We start from the raw sequence: 26710 nt of genomic DNA on the forward strand, positions 1-26710 counted from the left end.
TTTTCACTTATTACACTGTTACGGAGCCCTATGGTGCCATGGTGGTTATTTTTGATAAGGTGTGGCTGCAAATGAACATGTTGAAGTCACATATTTCTGTATCGAGGCCACGAGTTAATATATTGAGGCAATGAGTTAAGTTTCTCATAACTCATGGCCTCCATATGTTAATTCGGCCACGCCTTATTAAAACAAATAAATAAAAATATTTAAAAATGGCAGTTAACTTGAGAATTGAGTTAAACGAAGCTTTAATAAACGAATCTTTTAGTAATGTTTGATGCATTAAAGTGGCCTGTTCAAAAGAATCGGTTCAGAAAACTGAGTCGAACTTTTCGTCTCAACGCAGCAGCTCGCCCCTTCCGGCCTGGCGCAGCTGCAAAGAGAAGAGTCTCCGGTCGCGTTAATTATGAGAGGAAGACACAAAAACGTAACCGTTTTAATTATAATCACAACACGCTTTAATTATATACATTTAGTAATATTTAAAATCAAACACCATTGTTATAATGTCAACAATCTAGGCAACAGACAATAATTCCCATTAAGAAATCTGATGAATGGGTATATATGGGCATACATCATTATGGCTCAGGCATATATTTCACAATATATGTGCATATATACAATACTAAACATATATAAACGAATATACGCCCCATATTTGAACATTTCAAATTTCAAGTCGGCATATGCGTCACCTATATGCCCATAAGTGACTACTATCAGTTGGATATAGAGGAAATATGTATATCATAATATCTGTCATATATTTGATACTCATATTTTAGCACACACCAGATTTCTGAATGGTTTGGTTGGCGAACTACAACTCCCAGCATGCCCTTCTGTGTTTTCGCCGTACGTGGCGGAGACACGCCCCGAGGAGGAAGTTACAGGTCAGAAAGCAGAAACAGAAGGCTGATCGAGATTAGAAGCGAATAACGGAGATGAGGCGCTGGATAGAATAGCTTTCGATCGAGGCAGCTTTTCTGTTGCCCCTCTTTCATGTGTGAACTTTACATCTGTTCACAGCCCTTTTCTGGTGTCTCGCCTCGATTCGCTGACGACACCGCTGCAGCGGCCTCATGGAGCACATCCGAACACCAAAGGTAGGATATAATGGAGATACATCGCGAAGCTCAAGTCAGCTTCTTTTTCGAAATGTTCCGTTCCACCTTAAGTGGTGCAGCAGTTCGGTGCCCAGAATGTAAGTGCTGCACCGTTTAAGGTGGAACGGGAAAATTCAAACAAGCAGCAGGCGAATGGGAAGCCAACTTCAGCCTCGTAGATACATCAGCATTAATTTAGAGCTTTTCTCGCTTGTCGTGGGATTCCACCCTTCTTAATAGGGTTTAAGCCAGAACTTCACATTGTAGGCTTTTTTAGTTGTACTGTTTTGCACTAGATTGACAACACACGTCGCGTCATGTGTTTATTTGAATTAGATGATGCGGTTTCACTCTGTTTTCCCAACATCTAGCCAGATGCAGTTATGTGAGAAGGCTGTCACGTTGTAGCTACACTGTAATATTGACTTTATACCTCTGAAACAGCTGTAAGCTTACTGAAGCTGATCCAGTTACATTACCCATATCACATGATGAATGGGGTTTATCTGTGATAAACTGAGCTGGGTCTACACTTCAGCACTGGGTCTGGATTTTTCTTGCTGTAGCTAAATCATTGAGCAGCCTTGCATTTCTGAGCTGTATTTATATATGTTTAGCTGGAATAGCCTTCCAAAGAGGTCATTTTGTTGAGACATTCAGCAACCTGGTGCTGGATTTGACTGCCATGGATGGATGAGCCAGCTTAAGAAGATGTGGAAGGTGTTTCTGCTGCAGTGAAGTAGGCCAGCCAGTGCTGCTCAGCTGAGATGTGGTTTTCTGAGCAACTAGTGGTTCTTTATTCATGACATTTCCTTTCTTTTTGAATGTCTCAGTCCAGTATAGGGTCAGGTCTTGTTTTGGTTTGATTGAACGTTCTGGTTCAGCTCATGTTGTGTTGTTTTGGCTATGAAGTGCATCGTGATGCTCACTGTGATGTTCCAGAAGAATCCAGGCGCCACTATTAAAGGGAGTCAGCTTGTATAATCTCCAGTGTAAATTATTGACAACAGCCACTCATGAGCCAAAGTTTACCAGGCCCGAATCCGAGTGTCAGCAAGAGGGGGATAAAGCCCACTAATATTGGGCTTTGGAGCAATGGAGCTATGTTCTATGGAGTAATGGAGCTCCAGCCAATACCTTTGGGATTGGACTGTAGTTTGTGATCCAGATCTGACTGTGCAACATCCGTGCAACACCTCACTAATGCTCTTGTGGCGGAATGCAATCAAACCACTAAACAGCAGCTTTTTAACATCTAGTGGAAAGTCTTCCTTTGAGAGCAGAGGTAGCAAAAGCTTAAGCCTAGCAGTGCTTTTAATTTCAGCCATCATAATTAGGGAGCCACACCCAGAAGCAGCTTTAAAGGACAAGTTATCCATCTAGGGATTAAGTTAACCTTACTTTCTAATGCCCATCTGCAGCTGTGGCCTACACGAAAAAAACAGCAAGGGGTTTATCTAGTCTGGCATGATATTTCATACTTTTCACATATGCACTATATTGCCAAAAGTATTTGGTCATCTGCCTTCACAAGCATATGAACTTGAGTGATGTCCCATTCTTAATCAGTAGGGTTTAATATGATGTCGGCCCACCCTTTGCAGCTATAACAGCTTCAATACGGCTGGGAAGGCTTTCCACAAGGGTTAGGAGTGTGTTTATGGGAGTTTTTGGTCATTCTTCAAGAAGCACATTTGTGAGGTCAGACACTGATGTTGGACGAGAAGGCCTGGCTCACAGTCTCTGCTCTAATTCATCCCAAAGGTGTTCTATCGGGTTGAGGTCAGGACTCTGTGCGGGCCAGTCGAGAATAGGGGGAAACGGGCTGGGTTGTAGACCCAATGGGTTTAACCTATTGGTCTAATACATAATGATAATGATGAGGTCAAGCTAACATTGGCCACTTTACAGATAGTGCAGTTAGATTATGACTATTGCACATTCATTCAGCTGTAACTGTACAGTACATTTAAATGTACGAGCAGTGGACATTATTATATTATAAAAGTAGGTGTGTGCAACTGATCATAGAAGGAGGATGTAGAAAGTCTCCTTATTAAGGAGGATTATGGCCTGGGGAAAGAAGCTGGTCACGTACTTTTATATTGTTTTCTGCTGCTTTAACCTGCAAGAGCCTTTATTAAGGCATAGTTACAAACCAGTTAGACCAGCCCAACCTATTCAAGTGTTCTTCTGTCCATAGAAATGGGCTGTCAGATTTCAGCTTTTAAGAGAAGCTTCACGAATGAGCAACATGTGATCTCTACCTATTGCATAGTAAATCGGTTAACCCCTTAAATGGCCGGCAAAATTGTATTACACACTTCTATAACCTAAGAAGAGGTCAACCTTTTTGTACTGAAGTCCCTGTCGTTACTGAATAATAAGCCTTAGAATGTTATAAGTCTGGGGTTAAAGGGACCCTCCAGCTGAAACAAACAGAGCAGCCCTTTCTATCCATCCATCCATCCATTTTCTAAGCCGCTTCTCCGTCAGGGTCGCGGGGGGTGCTGGAGCCTATCCCAGCAGTCATCGGGCAGAAGGCAGGATACACCCTGGACAGGAGCAGCCCTTTCTACATCCGTTGTAAATGTGCTAACTCACCCTTTTATAGAAGTGCTGCTGTAGTCTCTAAAGAGAGATTTCCCAGTTTAAAGATTAGGACACGCACCTCTGATGATGTATCTTGAAGGGAGAGTCATGATTTCTTTCACTAGCTGGTTAATTCTTCACCTGAATTACTCCTTAAACAAAGAAAAAGAAGTTTGACCATCATTTGAAATATGTGAGATATTTAGATGATGATTACTGGGTATTGTAATGACGCAACACTAGCCACAATTACATGCACCCTATCCGGCTAATAGCCCAATCGGAATAGAATATGTCCATGTATACACTTTAGTTGGAATAGGCTAATCCGATTGAGGCCATTCGGAATACAGTTTCTATCCTACTGAACGAGGTGGGTAATCCTTTAAATAATCTGTTAAATAGAACAATAATATCCCTGTAAACACCTGAATCCAGTTACACTTCCAATCGGAATGTGTAAGCATGTTTTGTGCATGTCCGTCTCCTCATAGCTAAAGTTTATATCGTTCAACATTGCGGAGCAGTAAGTGGTCTACAGGGGACACAAAGTTTATGCTCTGAGCTTTAAAAGACGGCAGTGGGACGGACGTCCAGCTTATGTGTCTCAGAGGACGATGTCTTCCTCTTGGCCTTCTTTAATAAGGACATGTGAGGTTCATTTTTCTGAGTCTGACATCATTTTAAAGTAATTAAATCACAAGCACTGCTCACTGCTGCTCATCTCACTCTGACTGGACTCATGTGATGTTCGCAGTCATGGTAACGTTTACTCTAAGTGGTGGTCCATACATGCGTGTCGTTTTGGACCAAATTCCTTGTAGTTTGCATGTAAATAAATATTTTCCATCAAATTGTTGAACAGAGGTAGAATATCAACACCTCAGTCTTAATCTACATTGGGAATATATTCAATCGGATTGGCAAAAATCTTTGTGTGTAAACACTGCCGTTGAAAGATGGAATTCTGTCAAACCTTTGAGGATGAGCGCTGGAATGCTGGAATGCTCCTTAAAGCTGTGAAATAGGCTAACAGTGTGAAGTTGACCCCCACTAGAAGAAGAGAACATCTAATCTTTGTTTTCTCCTTTGATTATTGCCTTTCAGTGTCAATTTGGTTAGCATTTTTGACTCATACTCCAGATGTGATTCTAGCCATTATGAATCGTTTTTAATGACCCACAGTTGTTGCTGTGTTCTGTCAGAATGACTGATGCATGATGTGCTTCTGTCCACAGGTAGAGCAGGTTAAGCTGCTGGATCGCTTCAGCAACAAGTCCACTACAGGAACTCTGCACCTGACCGCCACACACCTGATCTTTGTGGAGAGCAATGCAACCAGTGCTCAGGAGTTATGGGTAAGACAGCTTCTCTGTACTGTTTTTCGCGGACCCTCACTGATTTTGCCTACTACTTCACACAAGGGGATGAAGATTTTTCAGTAAGAATGCACTCCGTCCTCCTTCTGGGTTAAGCCAGTCTCTGTGACTACCTAATTAGCTAGCTAAGCAAGCTTTGTAGTGAAGTCTGAGTGTAACATAAACTTGTGTGAGTGTTTGCTTCGTCTGGCTTCATTGTGTGTTGTTTTTGTTATGGCTAGCTGTGCAGGCCTTAGCTTGCTGGCAAGCTAGCACAGTAAAGTAATTTGCCCAGTCCCAAACCGCCTACTAGCACAAATTACATAAATCCCTTCTTAAACATAGTAAGTCAAGTGATTTTTTGGCATGTTCTGCTGCTGAAATCTACATTTAGGTTGACTCAATCACACCTCCCTTCATAAGGTCATCTAACAGATGTAACTCAAGCTAATGGAGTAGATGAACGGGTTTGCAATGGTGTTGGTTATTCTCTCAAGAGTAAATGGCTAAGGAATATTGATAAAGGTGTGTTAAAAGTATCATTTTTTTGAAAATAAGGACTTAAGCCAGCATTACGTTACGTGTTCTAACCTGATTATAGTCGCAATTTCCAGTCAAACTATATCTGCGTTAGTCAGAGATTTCTAAAGAACTTAGAATATTTGAGGAGCACTAATTTCTTGCTTCTGATTTCATGTGAGTACAAACGTGTGTGATGTAATCTAGTATGCTGGCCAAATCTCAGAAGATCCCATCAAAGGCGTATGAAGCTCATTTCAGTTGGCTGAAATCAGTCGGAAAGTGTAAGATGTTCATTCTTTTCATGATCTGTAAAATTTTAGAAGTTGTGCAGCGTATCCAAGGCTTTACCAGACCTCAATATGTCACTACATCAAAGAGAGGTTTCTCTTAGTCAGTCCTTTTGATTTCAGCATGAAAGTGGATTAGGCCAAAGGAACAAGGTTAGTAGAGCTTTGCTATTGCAGTAGACACTGTTGCCTAGGACACCTGACAGTGTGGCATGTTGGGAAGTGTAGGAAGACCAGAAGAGGACAGGAATACAAATGGCACAGGTGACAGTCATATATACGCCAGTGCCACTGACCTGATCTGACACAGTATGTTAGCAGAGCTCAGGGAATTCGTCTCATCTAACCGGCCGGAGCTCAATATCATGGTCATAAAATGCTCCCTGTTTGCACAGAGATGTACACACCTACCATATCAGTGCTCTGTGTTCCATTTGGTTTTATGCAGGATTCTCTTCTGGGCCAAAGATTACAGGAGAAAAGTATTGTTTCTAATTGCATAGGTGTACTTTCTACATTCTCTAAAATCCAGTTTTAGAGGAAGAAGAGGGGAAATCAGTAAATAGTGTATTTCTACTGCCTACTTTGACTCAAAAGCTTCTAAAACTATTTCAACACTTCAAAGAAAGCTGCTGAAGAGTCTTGAAAGATGCCGTAAACTTCACATGGACATGCTAATAGTTCATCAGAATGCAGACAAAATCCGACTGAAATAGGTAGACAATCCATATAACTGTGGGCGGGCTGAGACTAGATGTTGCTTTTGTCAACAATAGTGCAAGAGTTAAGAACAATCATTCAGAATATGAACATCTAATGTGAACTAACTAGCTACAGTTTTTGTTGTGTCTGTATTGTGTTGGTGGACAGTAACTAAGTAAATGTAATTCATTTCTGTACTTAAGTAGTTTTTTCATGTATCTGTACTGAAGTTTTTTGGGCGACTTTTTACTTTCACTCCATTACATTTCAGAGTCTAATATCTGACTTTTTCCTCCACTACATTTTGAGAAATCTGTCATTCCTTTTGGTTTCTGTGTGTATAAAAATGTAACATGTCAAAACGAAAGAAGCACAAAGCCAGAGCACCAATCAGGGCCCAGCGGTCACTTTGTTTTGCTTGTTTTGACCTGTTGGTCATACCGACCCAGTGCAGCACACGGTTCAACGTCAGCGCAGCAGCGTAAAACTTTGGGAGAGTCTGTTCAACATAAATGATGAACTAACCTAACTTTGTGTAAATAGAGCACAATATAGAAATATGTCCACATATGCAGTCTTTTTTCTGAATTTATGCAAACACTATTTAACTAAGTTGTAAATATATCTTAAACTGAAACTTTGCTCGTTTGTAAAAAGTGATTTCAGAGCCACTTGGTTCTACCTAATGGAAACTGCTGATAATTTTAATAGACACCAGCGTCACTAATTAATGACGTTCTATTAAAAGAGTGGTTTAAAAAGAGAGACACTGGAGTATTTTCACCTAAAACAAGTTCATGAAGAAAGAGTCTTGTTATAAAAATGATAACAGGACATTAGAGCCATAATTAATCTTTTAGTACTTTTACTTTTGATGCTTAAGTACATTTGAGGGAAAATACTTTTTCACTTCTGCACTTTTACTCAAGTGGAGGCCTAAAGGGAGGAACTTCTACTTTTGCTAATGATTTACCTTGGGTATCTCTACTTTAACTCAAGCACATACAACCCCATTTCCAAAAAGGTTGGGACGCTGTGAATGTAAATAAAAATAGAATGTGATAATATGCAAATCATGTAAACCATATTTTGTGAAGGAAAATACTACAAAGACAACATATCAATTGTTAAAACTGAGAAAATTTGTTGTTTTTTGAAAAATATTTGCCTGTTTTGAATTTAATGCCAACAACACGTTCCAAAGAAGTTGGAACGGGGGCCTGTTTACCACTGTGTTTCACCACCTCTTCTTTTAACAACACACTGTAAACATTTGGGTGGATGACAGATCTGGACTTCAGACAGGTCAGTTTAGCACCTGGACTCTCTTAATATGGAACCATGCTGTTTAAATACATGCAGAATGTGGTTTGACATTGTCTTGCTGAAATAATCAAGGCCTTCCCTGAAAAAGATGTTGTCTGGATGGCAGCATATGTTGCCAAAACATGTATGCATTGTTCAGCATTAATGCAATAATACAACTTTGCCAGCCTTTGTTGCCCCCATCCCAACTTTTATGGAACGTGTTGTTGGCATCAAATGAATAATAGCAATGTATTTTTTCATAACAATAACATTTCTCAGTTTAACTTTTGATATGTTGTCTGTAGTACAGAATTGCATGTCGTTTTTATTTACATTTTGCACTTGTTTCCCAAGTTTTTTGGAAATGGGGTTGTAGTTTGTGTACTTCGTCCACCACTGCTGTATTGTGGGAAGTGTCTGGGTTCCAACTTTATATGTTATGTTTCCTTTACCTCTGACAAAGTGAGGACTGCTTATGTGCTTCAAGCTTTTTCACTTTGCTTGGAGTTTGTCTTTGCTTTGTATTGTGCAGTACATATGCATATTTTTGCATTCAAGGGCAAAAGGGTCCCTGTATGCAGAATTGCAGATAAATGTGCATTTTAATGACTCTCCAGATCACGGCTTTCAAAACAAGTATGCAGCTAATTGAATGAATATGGTAATTATGTGCCTTTGGAAACTCCACACAAATGCCTCTTTTAGCTGCATTCATATGCACATTCTGAAAGGCGGCTGGGTGGGGGGGCTTGGTGACTTTCAGGGTGCCCCAGAACTTTGACTCAAAGGAGTTGAGAATAATTCAGGAGTAACAGATGGAAACTGTTTGATTTGCTGTAAAAATGCAACACATATAACAGGGATACTCTGTGCTTTCTTCCCACAGATCCTTCATCACCACATAGCATCTGTGGAGAAGCTGTCTCTGACCACTAGTGGCTGTCCGCTGCTTATCCAGTGCCGGAACTTTAGGGTTGTTCACTTTGTGGTCCCGCGCGAGCGAGACTGCCATGATGTCTATAGCTCTCTGCTCCGGCTACTCCGGCCAGGTGGGCACATGCCAAGTTTGCGGGTGGAGAAACAGTAGAGTCTTCCGCTGTGTGGAGAGTTTATTGGCAAGATTCACCGTCAGTTTTGTACAGTAATGGAGAGGTTATTCCTCCCCTTTTTACTTCTTATATATGTTTTTTGATTGGTAAAATGCATAAAATTTTATATATAAAATTTTTTAATATATAAATTATAAGGCACATGTATTTGTACTCATGTGTTGTATTTTTAATGGTTTTGCACATGCTTACTTACTTTACTTACTGCTAAGCCTAAGCAAATACGCAAACACTTGCACATTAACGGACTTGAGTAAGTAACACTTGATGCAATAAAATTTTTTCAGAGGTACTTAGAAATGAGCAGATATTAGCAGGATATTAAAACTCATTACAATAAATAGTATCGATAAGTATCAGCTTATCACATCACAGTAGCCTCACTCACCAATAAGTTGAATCCATAATTCATTATAGGTCACACTTTTAGGGGAGAAGTAGCTTCCCCAGTTTTGTATAACAGGTAAGTCTTTGTAATAGACTTGCCACAGAGTAGGGCCTTTTATGATATTTACATTTTCCACAGTTGATGTTCATTTAAATAAGAAAAATGACTTGCACAGGGTTTGCTATCATAAAGCACAGGCAGACATTTGTCTGTACTTTGGCTATATTTTATTAAACTTAATATTCATCAGTGTGCATTCCTTGGTATGGAGAGCAGGTTTTGTCTAAGTAATGATTTGACAAAACTGTTGTTCAAAAGGACAATTTGAAACTCTTTTGGCTCAAAGTCGGTTTAGACACCTGAGAAGTTTGAGTGCTGGTATCACAAGGAGTTAAAATGTGGTATGTGCATTATTCTCATGGTAATATTTTCACAAATACTGGGATATGTATGTTCTGCAGTGGGTTTATTAATGTGTGGCAAAGCAAGTGCAAAGGTGCATTCATCATATACACCACATACACCAATGAGCCCAAACATGATACACATAACATGTTGTTGGTCCATCATGTGCTACCAAAACGGCTCCAACCCACCCAGACATGAAGTTGCCAGATAGTAGCAGATCCTTTAAGTCCTCTAATTGAGGGGTGGAGTCACCACAGATTGAACTTCTTGTTTCAGCACATCCCAGAGATGCTCAGATTGAGACCTGGGGAATTTGGAGAGGAAGGCAATACCTTGAATTTCTCCATCATGTTTCTCATATCAGTGAGGCTTATCTTGCTGAAAGAGGCTACGGCTATAGTGAAGATCATTGCTATGAAGGGTACATAGATGGCATGTATCAAAATGACATCCACATGAATATCCAGACCCAGGGTTGCCCAGCAGAACATTGCCTGGAGCATCACATTCCCTCCACTGGTTTCTCTTCTTCCCACAGTGCATCCTGATGCCATCACTTCCCCCAGTGAACAGTGCACGTGACTCAACCATCCACATGATATAAAAGAAAATGGGACCAGGCTGTCTTCTTTCATTCCAGCCGCACAAGGCCTTTGTTGTCACATTTTGAGCTTAATAACACACAAGGTTTCAGTGGGAGACAGTACTGGACACCAGGCAGGAGACACTTGCTCTCTCTTTATGCAACCATGCTGTTTTAACATGTGCAGAATGTGGATTGGTGGTGTCAGTTGGAAATAAATAAGTGTCCCTGAAAAAACAGCACCTAAAAGACAGGGTATGTTACTCCAAAATATTTTCGGCATTTTTCGTGCTTTCACAGATGTGCAAGTTACCCACTAATACCATCCCTCATACCATGACACAAACTGGCTTTTGAACTTTATGCTGGTAACAGTCTAGATGGTCTTTTTCATATTAGGCCCAGAGAATATAACGGCAGTTATTTCCATCAACGGTCTGAAAGGTCGAGTCGTCAGACCACAATACATGTTTCCGTTGTGCATCAGCTCGTTTCAGATGAGCCCAAGTCCAGAGAAATCTGCAGCGTTTCTGGACATATTTAACATATGGCTTCCACTGTTTTACAGTTGTGGACACAGTGCCGAACAGTGTTTAATGGCATAATTTTTTGTCAAAGCATTCCCGAGCCGATCTGGTGATATCAGTCACACAACCGTGTCAGTTTTGAATGCTTTGCCGTCTGAGTGGTCAAAGGTCGAGAGCATTCAGTTGTGTTTTTTGGCCTTTTACTTTTGCACATAGATTTTTCTGGATTACATGATTCTTTTAATAATATTACACACTGTTGAGACTTATTCTTGTACTCAGCCACTGTTATTATTGTTATTGTTTTTGTTATTGTTGTTTTAACGGAAGCTGCTTAACCCAGCAGTGAGTACTTCTAGCAGAAGCAAACCCAAAAATGTGAAGAGAGCGTAACAAACCTGACATAGTCTTTTTTAATAAATTGAGGTAGATGGACAAAGAAATATTTATTTTTTTATTAAATACACTGCAAGAAAATGAAGGTGTTCCCAGACTTTTGATGAATAGTGTCGGCTTGATAAAGTTTTGGGAAAGTCAGAGGAGTTGAAGTGTATGTATTAGGCCACAGGTGCAGAGGTCATGCTTTGATGGCTCAAGGGCTTGGAGGTGTGTATGTGTGTGCAGATGGTGATCTGAATGCATCTGCTGCCTTGGACTTGCATTCTGTAACTGTGTACTTGTCTTTGTCTTTGTGTGTGTGTGTGTGTGTGTATGTGCGTGCATGCAGTGTCGTATGATGAGCTGTACGCGTTCTCCTACAACCCGAAACAGAATGAGCAGCAGAGAGATGAGGGCTGGCAGCTCATTGACCTCGGGGCCGAGTTTGAACGCATGGGTGTGCCATGTGACCAGTGGCAGCTGACAGATGTCAACAGAGACTATAAGGTAGGGTGCAAAAGTTTGATCTCTATTTCTTCATATATATATATATATATATATATATATATATATACATTAGTGTGTGTGTGTGTGTGTAAGAGAGAGAGAGAGAGAGAGAGAGGGGGGTGTGTGTGTGTGTGTGTGTGTGTGTGCGCGGTTGCTGGATTGTTGTTTGTGTTGTATGATGGATTAATTGGAAGCTTGCAAAGCAGGTCATTCATTTAGTCCAGTTATTAACTGACTCATGTAGCTTTAAGTTTTCCTGCTATCAGATTACGGTAACACTTTATAACCGCAGGCCTTAATAAACAACAACTTAATCATTTACTTATAATTTGTTAATAATTACACAATAGTTACATTTGCATATACACATTTGGATTGCTAACTGTTTACTTGGCAACAACAGACAGTAATTATTTTGAATTGCAGACACCTCATCATTAATTATAGTTAGTAATAATTTAGTTGTTTTATACACATAACTCATTAATTATATAACTTGAAATGTTAAGCATTTATTTAGTTGCATAAAATGAATTCATAATGTTTAGATTGAATTGGCTGTGATCAATTTTAATTATGTATTTATTTATAGTCTTGATACTTCATGATACCTTTATACCTATAATGCTATGACAATCAATATTAACATAATAGGGGTCCAATTAAAGATGAATAAATGTATAATATATTATAACAAAAGTATAATATAGGTAGTTATTAATAAACAAGTAACACTTATTTAGCTATTAACTATCATCAACAAACTATTAGATATTAGGTATGTTGATATTTATGATGGGCTGTTATTGCATCTTACCCAAATGACTTAAGTGTATGTACACTTGCTGGGTGAAATATTGCTGAAATCTGATTTTGTTTACAGTCATCTGATTATTTTGTATATGTAAACATACTTATCATATGCTGTGATGATCCTGAACAAGCTCAGACGTTCTAGAAGAGTGTTCAGCAGCTGTAGTGATCCAGCAAATTCAGATAAATTGTCCCATCAACTGGGCCTAATATGTGCAAGATGCAACGTGTCCCAGTACAAAAGCCCTGTTTCTGACCTCTAAGGTTCTATTTCTTACCCTTCTCGTGATCTGAACAAAGGCTCGCTGATGATAGAATACCCGTCATGGACTCTAATTTAGGACGTTGTTGCCCTACATTTTACTTTTATGAGGTTATCAGGCAGCCTGATTAGATTTCGAAAGAGCATCCTGCAAGACAGAGGACCTCTGTTGTGGGAAGAGCTGGAAGAGCCTTCAGACATCTTCTAGCAAACAAGTAGAAGCAGCTGTTTGACCAGATACCCGGCGTACAAATGTGAAGGTGCCAGTAATTGTGGCACGCATTTTCTGTAGAGATTTTTTTTTTCTTTGAATTGTTTTACCTGGCTGGAAGGTTAGATCTGTGTCATATCTTCTTTTTGTCACACTCTAAGTTGAGCCTGATTAAGAAACAACCGTATTTTCTCAGTATTTCCCCTCTAACCAGTGGTGCCAGTGACTGTACACTACATGCCAAAAATATTTGAGCAATATTTTACAAGGAATTCAATTTGGGTTATTCTCACAAACACCACAAATACTGGGACCATTTGTTTATTTATTTATTTGTTTGTTTATTTTTACTTACAACTACTGCGATAGACTGGCGACCTGTCCAGGGTGTTTCCTTGCCTTCCGCCCAGTGACGGCTAGGATGGGCTCCAGCTCCCCTGCTTATATGTGGCTTAGAGTGTGTGCGTGTGTGTGTGTGTGTTTAAAACTATGATGTCTGGTTGGATAATTAAAAGCAAACATGAATGGTCTTATTGGTTTTAAATACATTTTTAGCATTATCTCCCAATGTAAGTGACCAAATTATCATCACCACAGCAACACATTTAAGATTTGAATATAAATATATATTAATAGTGTTTTTTCCCCCCACTTTTCATTATCTGTATACTGCTGTCAGATTAAGTACTTTAAAGCTGATTATTAAAGCGTATATGTTTTACAGAATATAGTGTTGCTTTTTTTTATTACAGTGCACTTACAGCCATTGAGGTTTTCCTTTTTAGTTGTGTCACGCAACATTTTGTTGTTTTAGTTCACAAAACAGTTTCTGTTTTAGTTCCTTTAGAAGAATGGATTCAACACTTAATTAATAGTAATACAAACAGTATTTAAAAAAAATCTAAATAAATAAGAAACAGGTCTGTGGGTGCATTAAAGTAATGAGGATTAGTGTAAAAATGCCTAAAAACCTGGAAATAGAAGTATGAATAAGTGTTTCCAAACCTTTGGCCTCCAGTATGTATTTATATATGGTTTGTGTAATTGTCATTTTCTGTGCTGCATCAATTATATAATAACACAATGGTCTGTTTCCCATTCTGCTGGGCAGGTGTGTGAGACATATCCCAGAGACCTGTACGTACCCATTACAGCCAGTAAGCCCATCATCGTTGGAAGCTCCAAGTTCAGAAGCAAAGGCCGCTTCCCTGTCCTCACTTATTTTTACCAGGAAAGGAAGGTAGGTGTCCAGCACTTTACAGAGAAAATGTGGTAGTGGAAGATTGTCCAGTTGACTTACCCATGCTCTGTGCACAGATAAGCCTTACAGATCAGTGGAGAAAATTCAGTTCAGCATAATGAGAAATCATAACACATTTTTTTTGTTGTCAAAATATGGAAATGTATAGTAAATTATTGATTTCAAGTGATATTCATCACGTACAGTCATATGCAAAAGTTTAAGCAGTCAGATAACATTTTTTATTGATTTTCTAAGTGTAAATAAGCAACATCCTCTACAGAGAACACACTTAAATATGGTGTTTTTGTGCAACTTCTAGTGCTCAGTGCCTGTTTATTTGCTGAGTTTAACACTTTTGGGAAATTAATCTATTAAACGTTTCTCAGTATGTTAAATTCAGTAAATAAACACTAATCGTGCATTCAAATTTGCACATCTTGAGAGTAGGTGTTAAGTATGTGGGTTTTTTTTTTTACCTAAATCAACAAAATGTCATTTGACCGGGGCACCCAAACTTTAGCATACGACCATATAAGTATGAAATATCACAGTGTTAGGATAGATCGGGTGCCTAGTTTGCATGTATGTGGGCGTTTCACTGCACGGATGGGTTAAATGCAGAGGTCTAATTTCCCAGTGTGCAAACACAGAGACAAATGGTTGTAAATTCAAACATTCAAACAAGAGAAACTATTCCAACGAAATCCTGATGCAGCTTGAATGATGCACACAGAGTGGACTGTAAACTATAAACTAGCTGTAAGTAACTTAATTGTTATTCTAATATAGACTATCTATAGAATATAGAGTGTTAAATCTTTATTCGTGGATTCAAACATTCATGACGTGTGTTTGCGCCTCTACTGTTGCTACTAGAACTGCTACTATTGTTATTATTATCACTGCCACAATAATAATTAGTAGTTTTGGTTTGTGGTGACATAAGAATTCCTTATAAACATGAACTAAGATGCACTTTTATCTATGTTATGTAGTTAAAATTCGTACTTGGTTTGGGGGGGTTTGGGCACTTTTTCCTGCATTTTTTTGTTTTTTTAATTATATCCGGCCCCCTATGAAGAAGACTAGTGGCTCTCTAGGTCATTTGAGTTTGAGACCCTGCTGTAAAGCTTGTCCAAACGCTTATGGGTGGAGCATGGACGGGTCAATTTCAGTGGACTTTCACCCATTTCCTCTTCTCTGGTTGGTGGGCTTTGACCTTGTCGTAGTTGTTCAGGCGTGCTTGTTGAGTTCTTTGTTGACCGGGAGTGGATAATGTTTGTCTGTGCAATCAGGTCTTATCTCACTCGCCACGGACAAAGACATGAAACAGCTTTCTAATAAAGTCAGCCTGATCTCTCTATCCTGCTCACTCTTATCAGGAGTATTTGTCCTGGTGCCAGCTCACTACCTCCACACTGCTCTAGTTAATGTTATTAAACTTCCAGTCTGTCTGTATTTACCCTTCTGTCCTCCTGCCAGTTGACTGTGTATGTTTGTGTGGCGGCTGAGTTGCATATTTGCATGTGTTGTGTTTGTGTGTATCGTAGGCCGCAGTGTGTCGGTGCAGTCAGCCTCTCTCCGGCTTCAGCGCTCGCTGTCTGGAGGATGAGCACATGCTACAGGCCATCAGCAAAGCCAACCACAACAACCGCTACGTTTACGTCATGGACACGAGGCCTAAGGTACAGTACCATTGGAATCACTTGCTGTATTGTATGCATGGGATTTATTAGCTTATTCATCACTTAGCTTCTCCTTGCTCCCAAAATACTTGAATTTGCAGCTGACAAGTTTGGAATACTTTTCATATTAAACATTTTTTTATTTTATAAATAATAACAGCTTATACAAGACAGCTGAACTAAACAAAACGTCTATACATTTAAATTAGAGGTACTTTTAGATGCTTAAATTCAGCATTTCAAGTAGTTTCAAGAAGTTGTTAAAGTTGTTAATGTAAAAATTATACTGTATCCCTTATTGTATCCCTGTATCCCTTATTGGTTAAAAACATTGATTGAAGAATTATGAACTGTAGCGTATAATGTACTGCACCAATAATCCACACAGATACACAAATCAGGAGTTGACCACCACTTTTTAAATATAAGGCATTGTGGATATTAATTGAAGTATAACTTCATCCTTCATCCATTTATTAGCATCAGAATCCTTTTTTATTGCTTTCTCTGTAGCTTCCTTCTGATAATTGATAATCTCTCAAGTTGCTTATTGTAATTATTATTCATTTTTTTTATATTAAGCTGAAATTTAATAAGTTTATATTACTAAACATTGATTCATGCTGAATTTCCTGTGGTGGCATTATCGGCCTGAAGAGGAGCAGGCTTTGATCTGCTTTTCTTCTCTGAATGTTTTCTAGTTGAATGCGCTGGCGAATCGGGCAGCAGGGAAAGGCTATGAGAATGAAGACAACTACTCCAACATCCGCTTCCAGTTTGTGGGCATCGAGAACATCCACGTCATGAGATCCAGTTTACAGAAGCTTCTAGAAGGTCTGGGGACAAAATGTGCTTGGAAACGTTGCACAATGCTCGTTTGTCATCTCAGCTTTAGTGATTACTGAGGTTGTAGATTTTAGACCTCACACAAATTCAGCCGAATCATGATTCTTTGAATCGTCCTTTAAATGCATTATGGATTCTTAAGGTTTACCACAAGTTGAGTTGATGTGATACAGGACAATTAAAAATAAGTTGAATACACCAATGTGAGCGTGCACCAAGCTTGGTTTTCATTTGAAAATTGATCAAATAAAATCAAGTAGAATTCCAGAATCTATGTGGATTCACCACATTCATTTCGAAGCATCATGACACATCGATGTATTTGTACAACCCTAATCAACTCTCTCTCTGGTCCCCCATCAGTGGTGGGTACGCGCTCTCTCTCTGTGATGGATTACCTGGTAGGACTTGAAAACAGTGGCTGGTTGCGCCACATCAAGGCTATTGTTGATGCTGCCATTTTCCTTACAAAGGTTGGCCTCACCTTCTTACATAGCACATGCATACACACTCTACTCATGTACAGCACTGTGCAAAAGTCAGAGACCACGCTTATTTATTTATTTAGATTTAGTTCTATTCAGAACAGCTGTAGTTATTCATTTTTGGGGCGATATTTCTGAGATTATGTGGAAGATCGTCCACTTGCATAAGGGAGGGAAACATCGAAGGAAATGAAAGAGTTTCCAAAACTCAAAAAATGAATAAAAAATGATTAGTCAACCACCAAAACCATCACCATCATAATAAACAGAGAGGAGAAAATCGTGAGAAGACGACTCGGCGTTATGGGTCTGAAAGGATGTGTAGCTGTCAAGAAGAACCTCACTGAGAAAAGGAGACAGACACATCAAACAAAGAAGCTTCTGGCGTTCTCGGGAAATTGTAGACTGACCACCCCGGGGTCCAGACCTCAACATCATTGAATGCTTTTGGAGGTGTGAAAAAATATACCTGCAAACCTGCCTGAAAAACTGAAAGCAAGTCTCCTGAATAGAACGGAAGTTATAACGAAGGCAAAGTGTAGAAACACTAAAAACGGAAACTTTGAATATATTTAGGGTTCTTGTGTTCTTTTCTGTTAAATATATTTTCCTGCTTTTTCCTGATGCTGAAAACTGAATAAATTGTACCAAAATGGTCATTTTGACTGGAAATAAAATAAATGAAGGGTGGTCTCTGACTTACACACATTATTGTACATGGGTTGTATATCAGTTAGCTTTGTCTAAAATGGCCTTTGTGTCCAGATAAGCTTGTAATTTTCAGCTTGTGCTCTCTTGGCTGTTTTTGTTGCAGGCAGTGACTGTGGAGGGGGCCAGTGTGCTGGTCCATTGCTCAGATGGGTGGGACCGCACAGCCCAGGTCTGCTCACTGGGAGCCCTGCTCATGGACCCCTATTACCGCACTATCAAAGGCTTCATGGTAGATTTCTATCTGATCTTCAGTGTAGTCTTCTGTAGACTTTAGTGATCCTCAGAGACCCCCTGCTGGTGCACATTCGTGCTCCCTTCCAGCACCTAATACACCTGAGCCACATAAGCAGCCTGCAGTCAGGAGGCTTAGATGCATTTGGAGCAGGAGTAAAACAGAAGTGTTGACTGGCGGGGGTCCCCAGGGGCAGGCTTACATTATAACAGTTCACTGTAAATCTCTGCCACAGAAAGCTTGCCGTCTGCACCTGATGTCACAACTGTGTTTCATATTTCTTTCACGCTCTTTAAGGTACTTATTGAGAAAGACTGGATCTCCTTTGGGCACAAGTTTGCAGACAGGTATGTATGAGCAAGCATGCTGTGTATGAAATGTGCACTGGAGTTTAAAAGTGTGGAATCACTTTTGGATTGGCTTATTATGTTATTAATAAATCATATTTAATATTTTGCTGTTGTAAAACCTCTTCATCTCCAGAACGATGACTTTATAGGAGAAGGAAAAAAACCTACTTTACTTTAAATGTAAGTCAATGGGACGAGATGTTTTTCCGAGTAATTTTGGGCCAATTCATAATCATGAAATTCGCACACAGTGTGAAGGGCAAATTTCAAATGTCAAAAACTGAAAAACAACAAAAATTAAGATACAAGGTTTTGTTCCAACAGCAGCGATATACATAACATGTTCAGTAAATATTATAGTTATAACGTAACGTAACAGTTATAACGTAAATAGCAAAACATCATTTTAGTGATTTTAGTCTTAAGTGTTTTGGGAAAAACAAAAAGCTATTAAATGATGTTCTACTGTAATTGCCTTTTTCATATGAACTTATCTTTTTTTTTAATTGTTGCTGTCCAAAAAGGTGTACCTCAGTGGCTAAAAATTTCAGCATGAATGCTCTTTCTTTACTTTGCATCTGTTGGATTCTTTTTATTGAAACTGCTGTAATAAAATTGGGTCCACGTTATATTGTCGCTAATAACTGTGTAATTGCATGTGAACAACATATGCAACAACAATGTAACTACTGGTGATTGTGTCACTGTTACAGATGGATTACAGAAGTAGACCTTATGTAATGACACAAGTGTATCTTAATAGTTGTAATAGCCTATTCCCTCTCATGTACTTGCACAAGGGTAATATTATAATTGTAATTATAGTTGTAATTTTTTTTTATCCCAGAAGTTTTTTTTTCCCAGCAGTAAAAGGAAGTATGTAATAATTTAAGACATTACTTGGGGCAGTCATTAGCTGGAGGACAGGGAACCGGCCTTGTGACAGGGAGGTTGCCGGTTCGATCCCCAGAGCCGACAGTCCGTGACTAAGTGTCCTTGAGCAAGGCACCTAACCCCTAACTGCTCCCCGGGCGCTGCGGAAAGGGCTGCCCACCGCTCTGGGCAAGTGTGCTCACTGCTCCCTAGTGTGTGTCTTCACTAGTCTGTATGTGGTGTTTCACTTCACGGATGGGTTAAACGCAGAGGTGAAATTTCCCCCTTGTGGAACTAATAAGGGTCACTTAATTTTAATAATCTTAATCTTAATCTTACACTGTATTTGCCAGCTTTCCTAACATTTAGCTAGCATTTGTGTTGCTAGTGTTGTGACATTGTAGCAAGTTTCAACTGTAAACCATTCTGTAATGTGACTGTACGGCAGATGTCCCCTTATCTTAAAATGTAACTTTTATGACATTAATTAAATGTTGTTTTACCCCCAGAGCCATGTCTATGTTACCACACCATTATTACACAGTACCTACATAACTAAGTCATCAGTAGTTACAATGTTGTTACATATGTTATTCATGTGTAAGTACACAGTTATTAGAGACACTCCATATAAAGTGGGACTGATGCATCTGATTCGTAGAGCATGTTTTGTACTTGTTTTAAGACCTTTCGGTGATACCAGCATTAACAGCTCTTTGTCACCTCCTTAGGTGTGACCAGTTGGATGGGGATCCGAAGGAGGTGTCTCCCATCTTCACGCAGTTTCTGGAATGCGTGTGGCAGCTGACAGAGCAGTTCCCACAGGCCTTCCAGTTCAGCGAGTGGTTCCTCATTCAGATCCATGAGCATATCCACTCTTGCCAGTTTGGTAATTTCCTAGGGAACAGCCAGCGGCAGAGGGAGGAGCTCCAGTAAGTGCGTCATGTCATGTGCACACACGTGAAAACATTTCCTTCTCTTCACCAGCTTAACGAGCAGCATGTGTTTGTAATTGCAGATTGAAAGAGAGGACGTACTCTTTATGGGATCATCTGTTAAGCGAGCAGCAGCTTTATCTGAACCCTGTGTACAGCCCCAGCTTTGCAGAGACACATCCTGTCCTGGAGCCCTCCACACAGCCCTGGAACTTCAAGTACGCCCACCACAACTAAACTCACAAACAAACATCTGCTGTAGAAGCTGGATTAGTTTTACCAGGGGAGGTTTTGTAACGTTAAGGCTAATTTGTACAGGATATACGATTCCGAAACATCTACACAGCGTACAGCACATCCCTATAATGCAGCCCACACAAAGAGTCTGAACCGCAAGGAATCCGTCTTGTTCTGCAAAGCTGAGAAGGAGCGGAGTGGATCTTTAAGGGGGAAAAGTTCAACGCCGCACCACACTTCACACTAAATGTGTCGACTTAAGAAACTAACACTTACTGCGCTTTTAAGAGGAGAACAAAGCAGCCGAATCAGCACATGTGCACATTAGCAGCATTAGCCACTGCCTTGAACACCACAACTAGCAAGCAAAGTGATGTAACATTGCCTTTTTTTAACTGCTCACCTAGGCGTGTCTAGCCTCTTTTTAGGTGTGCTCAAGCAACCCTAAATTGAGTCCCAGCTCCATTAAAAATAAGAGTAACAGGGCATTTTTTTTGTTCCTTTTTTTAAAAAAAGCAAAAAACAGAAGTTTGTCTCCGATGGTCGAGCGAATGGTATGATCCATCTTCTCTCCCCTACTCTTCCCCACCCTGCTCTCCCAGAGCCTTGCAGTAGCTGCGATGAGCGTGCACAAAGTTTCGTTTTGCTTTGATTGTGTTTTGCCACCTGCCACTATAGAAGCATGTATAAAAAGTAGTGGGTTTATCAGGGCATGATGATTAGCCAGTGACCCCAAAAACAAACATGTTATGCCGAAACATCAGCTTTAACAGCTTCAGGGGAATATCATTCCAGTTTGATATTGCTTCTTTTTTACTCTTTTATTGCGCTTGGTTGAAAAAGGGGATATGACATTAACCCTTGAATAAGACAAGGTCGAATCAGCTTGTAAAACCTATCCGATGGGCAGGGCAGAGTGATAAATGTAGGGAACAGTCCATAGTGAGCTGCCTTCACTTTTGGAGACCTGCTAAATAAGTCCAAAACACAACTGAGGTTGAGTGAAGAGTGAAAACAAAGAGGAGAGGTTATAGAAAAGAAGTACAGTACTTCTTTGTGTGTGTATGTGTGTGTATATGAAATAGTGATTTTCTGGATGTTAGTGTGTTTGTTTAACCATTTCCAAGCCTTGAGGAAGTCCAGTATTATATGTAATTAAAAAGCAACTCCTGGTTTGAATCAGTGCTTCAGTAAATTCTGCTCATGATGTAATTGAAGATATTAACGAGTCTCTGTGGCGGCTGTGAAGGTGTCAAGGAAAAATATGGACCCAAGAAATTCTTGTTACTTTTGATTGGTTTTATGTTTATTTGAATTATGAATGTGACTTTATTCTAATGTATATTGTGATAAACTCACTGCTGACGTCAATTGTTTAAAAATTAGCTTAGATGTCTAAAACTTTCACACAGTCCTGTACACTCCTAAAATTGATGATTGTTGAGGAGTTCTGTAGTAAAGAAAATTCCATCCAGATTTATTATTCTGAGGCTAAAATCTAAAACTGAAACTGCAGATTCATGCTGGATTAAGTCACCAAACGTAAACTACAGTAATTTCCCAGTCAAAACTAATCCAGGCATCCGGACTATAGAGACATCCTGCAGGCGATTGATCTCTGTGCATTTTGTGTCACAGGTTCTGGAGGAACATGTACCATCAGTTTGACCGCTCAATGCACCCACGCCAGTCCATACTCAAAAACACTGTAATGCTGAAGGAGAACAGCAAGGAGCTGGAGAGCACAGTGCGAGAGCTGCAGGCAGTGAGTACCTTCTCCTTCACCCTCTTCAAGCCTCCTTCTTCTGCGAGGTCACTAGGTTTCCTTCTCGCCTTCTGTCATTGAACTTTTCCGCTTTCCTCTTTTAAACTCTCTCTCTTTTCTCTCTACCTCTTTTCATCTCGCTCTTCTCCATTCTTGTGCTTCCCATATGCCTCCATCTTTTTATATACAGCGCAGTTCAAATGTTTGGAATCAGCATTCAAAATTTTGTTACTGTTTTAATCTTGTAAAACCAGTGTTTTGCAGGTTCATGCATAAAATGCTCTAATTCCCATTCTAATATTCTGTAGCTTCCCTGGATTCCCAGTCCTTGCTGATCCCCCTAAACATCCACACATGCCTTCTGGTGAACAGTTATATTTCAGTACACACTGCAAATTATTACTGAATAAAATAACAATAATTCAATATAACAAGTGGTTCCAAATGTTTTGAAAAGTAGTATATCTCTGTAAAACATACCTCCTTCTATCCTGGTCTTATATTCTTTCTCTCTACACTCTTCCTGTTCACTCTGTTCACCCTGGAAGCCTCTTGTGAGAATCTCTTTGCTCCCTTTTTTCCTCTGATGTGATGCATGCCCCCCCCCGCCCCTCTGGCTGTCTTTCTCTTACAGAAGCTGCAGAAGTTCGGGGTGAGCACCTCTCCACTGGAGCTCCACAGCCAGCAGAAGGAGCGCACCCTCCCTCCCCGGCCCCAGTCCCTCATCCTGGGGGCCCCACTCAGCCGCAAGGAAGCGCAGCAGGAGGACGAGGAGGAGGAGGTGTATGGTGAAGAGGCGCAGGAGGACACTCCGGTTGGCAGCGGTGAAGAGCGGACAGTAGAGGGCAGCAGCGCCACAGAGAACGGCTACGGAGAGATCAAGGGCTCGTTCGGCTCCAAGAGTGAGCCAGCCATAGTCAGCCTGGAGTTCGGAGTGGCACGAATGACCTGCTGAGAAACTGCAAACTACTGGAGGAATCTAGGACTAGAAAAATAAAGAGATTTGTATATTCTTCAGGTTCAGCGAAGGGAAGTGTGTGTGCGTGTATGTGCCTTCACTGAGGGCTTTTGTGGTGACCTCCACATGTACAGTAGGAGGATGAAGGAATATATGGAAAGGATCCACTACAGATCTGTTATATCTGCCATTGTGTTGAATGAGAGAAACATTGCTTTTTTTTTTTTTAAAGAATGTTAATAGCACTAAAAGAAAAAGATTAAATGCTTAAATGAAGAGAGAACAGAATCTCTTCAACTAAAGCATTTGGTGTTTTTGCCTTGGTTTAGAGCAGGGGTCTCAAAGTAGAGCCCCCAAGACAGCTTCACCCCTTCATTTTTTTACTTATATTTACATTTGACAATTTGCTTTACCTACCAGACCCTGTAAGATACCAAATACCAGACACTGACTACCTGGCACAAACTATATGAAATAAGTTTATGGTGATGATTACATTGTTAAAATAGAGCCCTGTATACGAGAGGAACCATTCAAACAACAACCTGACACAGCATGAACTCTGCACGCTGAGCAGATGGCTGTAATGTAGCTCTAACTAAATGACTACATTTAGCTATTATTCTAATATAGATAGTTAAGTCTGCCCTTAAGGATTCATACAGGACACAGTGTGTCAGTATTAATAAATGAATGTAATTCATTAATGTAATACTGCCGGTTTGATCCCCAGTGCCGACAGTCCATGACTGAGGTGTCCTTGAGCAAGACACCTAACCCCCAACTGCTCCCCGGGCGCCGTGGATAGGGCTGCCCACCACTCCGGGCAAGTGTGCTCACTGCCCCCTAGTGTGTGTGTGTATTCACTAGTGTGTATGTGGTGTTTCACTTCACGGATGGGTTAAATGCGGAGGTGGAATTTCCCCGTTTGTGGGATTATAAAAAGTATCATTTAACACTTAATTATCAAACAAATCCACTGACAGCACAGAGTTTACCTTTTGCCTTTCCAACTCTGCTTTTAGTAACTTCGCTCACCTTCAGCAGGAGCAACAATACCATCACAATAAGAGTCCTATATAATTCTACTGTTACATGCAAGTTTCCTGGATTTAATTGAACACTAAAATATTTATTGAACACTAATTGTTTATAGTACTACTACTAATAATTGTAGTTGTTATTAGTAGTACTAGTCACAGGTTTATGGTGACAGAAGAAAGAGTAAACATTGACTAAGATGTGCAGAAGTAAAACTCGGTAACACTTTACTGTAGTGTGCTGCTCATAAGGCTACATGACACCTAGATATACTGACATAACTCTATATAAATGTTCATAAATGCTTATTTTAATAGGTAAAAAAAACAGACTGTAGCCCATCTGTTTCTCGGCATAATTTGCTATCCCAACTATACCATGTTCATCAAGAGTCAGGACCCCTACAGGACCCCCCACATAGCAGCTGTAATTTGGGTGGTGGATCATTCTCAGCACTGCAGTAACACTGATGTGGTGGTGTGTGTTGCGCTGGTCTGAGTGGATCAGACACAGCAGTGTTGCTGTAGTTTTTAAACACCTCAGTGTCACTGCTGGACTGAGAGTAGTCCACCAACCCTAAATATCCAGACAACAGCGTCCTGTTACCATTGATGAATGACTAGAGGATGACTAACACAAAAGGTGCAGCAGCAGATGAGCTGTCGTCTTTGAATTTACATCTGCAAGGTGGACTGACAAGGTAGGAGTGTCTAATAGAGTGGACTGTGAGTGGACACAGTGTTTAAAAAGTCCAGCAGCATTGCTGTGTCTGATCCACTCACGCCAGCACGTCAGTGTCACTGCAGTGCTGAGAATGATCCGCCACCCAAATAGTACCTTCTCTGTGGGGGTCGTGTCAGGGGCTTGACCACTGAAAAACATGGTGAAAGGGGGCTATTTATGAACGAAACTGACTACAGTCTGTAATTGTGGAACTACGAAGTGCACCTGTATGGTAATGGAGCTGATAAAATGGACAACAAGTGTAGATCCAAGGTAGGTATACCTAATAAAGTGCTATGGGAGTGTGTGTGTGTGTATATATATATATATATATATATATATATATATATATATATATATATATACACATACATACATACATACATACATACATACATGCATGCACTCATACGTGTGTGTGTATAGCCCCCACTTGGAGAAGACCACCTGGCTAGTGGCCTTCAGGTAATTTATATTTCAGACCCATGTTTAGAATCAGGCATTCAGAAGAATGCTGGACTTCCAAAAGGCTGAGATTAATGCATCTAAAATGCAAACATGCCTTGGGTGTAATGATTCATGTGTGGGCCATGAGTCATGGAACATTAGTGCGTTAAGTCAGCCTTTAAAGAGGTCACTGTTCAGGGGTCATGAAGCAATAAAAGGGGTCATGCATATTTATTGGTGATCATCTAGAGTTGCTATAAATCACAAAAGCATCAGTACTGGCTACAGACAAGATGTTCATCCATTACAATCAGACACAAAGTGACCGATGGGTCTCTCGGGAGAAAAACAAGGATCGGGATCTAGAGCGTGTTCTGCACTGAGATTTTCTTCCAGAATTCCAAAATGAAAAATTGCTTCATAATTATACTGTTAGGATATAAAGAAAGTCAATGAGAGTGGTTTGATGTGAAATGTGTTTAATGCTGCTTGCAGTAAGTTGTTATGCAAAATGGTTTTGAATGTGCTGCCTGATTTTTAAGTGCAGTTGTGGTGGAAATGGCAACATAGTCCTCAAAGAACACATATTTTCTTGGACCACATTTGACCATTTTCAGTCTTACATATGTAAACTCAGAAGAAGACACTGCATCCCCTGGTGCCTATCACCACCACTGTGAAAGCAAGTTGGTTCACTTCTCTAGAATGGAGCATTTCAAGGTTTTAATTATACAGAAAATTGATCAAATCAGAGGAATTCCCCTTTAAAGTCCTCACTCATTCACTCTGCTTTACTTCTAAAGTGGGTCCCATGAGTGATTATTGGTTCTAAACCCTGGAGACCTGTGTCTCAGGCTGGAATAGGATTAAAGAGAGGAACAGGATTTTCCACTGATCCTTACCAATATGAGGCTGGGAGACAGCCAGTTCCACCAAGACCTACATACACCGGTCTTGCTAGCACGTGAGTAACAGTAGCCTCAGATGACATCAGAGAGGGCCTTCGGGAATGAGTGAATGTAGCAGATCTGCTAAAGCAAATCCTGGAGACAGATTTTCTCTTGAATTAGTTCAGCGAGGTGCTGGGTGTCTCTGCGGATTTGTTTGGCTGC

General features: G+C 40.1%; 1 protein-coding gene across 1 annotated transcript; it reads left to right on the top strand.

Annotated features, from left to right (window-relative positions):
• Positions 1-875: 875 nt before the first annotated feature.
• mtmr6 (myotubularin related protein 6) lies at positions 876-23689 on the top strand. The gene is made up of 14 exons (XM_017716306.2): positions 876-1112; positions 4943-5062; positions 8768-8930; positions 11624-11781; positions 14179-14307; positions 15861-15995; positions 16697-16829; positions 17205-17314; positions 18141-18266; positions 18567-18616; positions 20224-20424; positions 20511-20645; positions 22303-22429; positions 23064-23689. The coding sequence occupies exons 1-14, from the start codon at positions 1089-1091 to the stop codon at positions 23382-23384; spliced, it is 1932 nt and encodes a 643-aa protein (XP_017571795.2). The 5' UTR covers positions 876-1088; the 3' UTR covers positions 23385-23689.
• Positions 23690-26710: the final 3021 nt, after the last annotated feature.

This window comes from Pygocentrus nattereri, chromosome 24 (assembly GCF_015220715.1).
Source record: "Pygocentrus nattereri isolate fPygNat1 chromosome 24, fPygNat1.pri, whole genome shotgun sequence".
Classification (NCBI taxonomy): domain Eukaryota; kingdom Metazoa; phylum Chordata; class Actinopteri; order Characiformes; family Serrasalmidae; genus Pygocentrus; species Pygocentrus nattereri.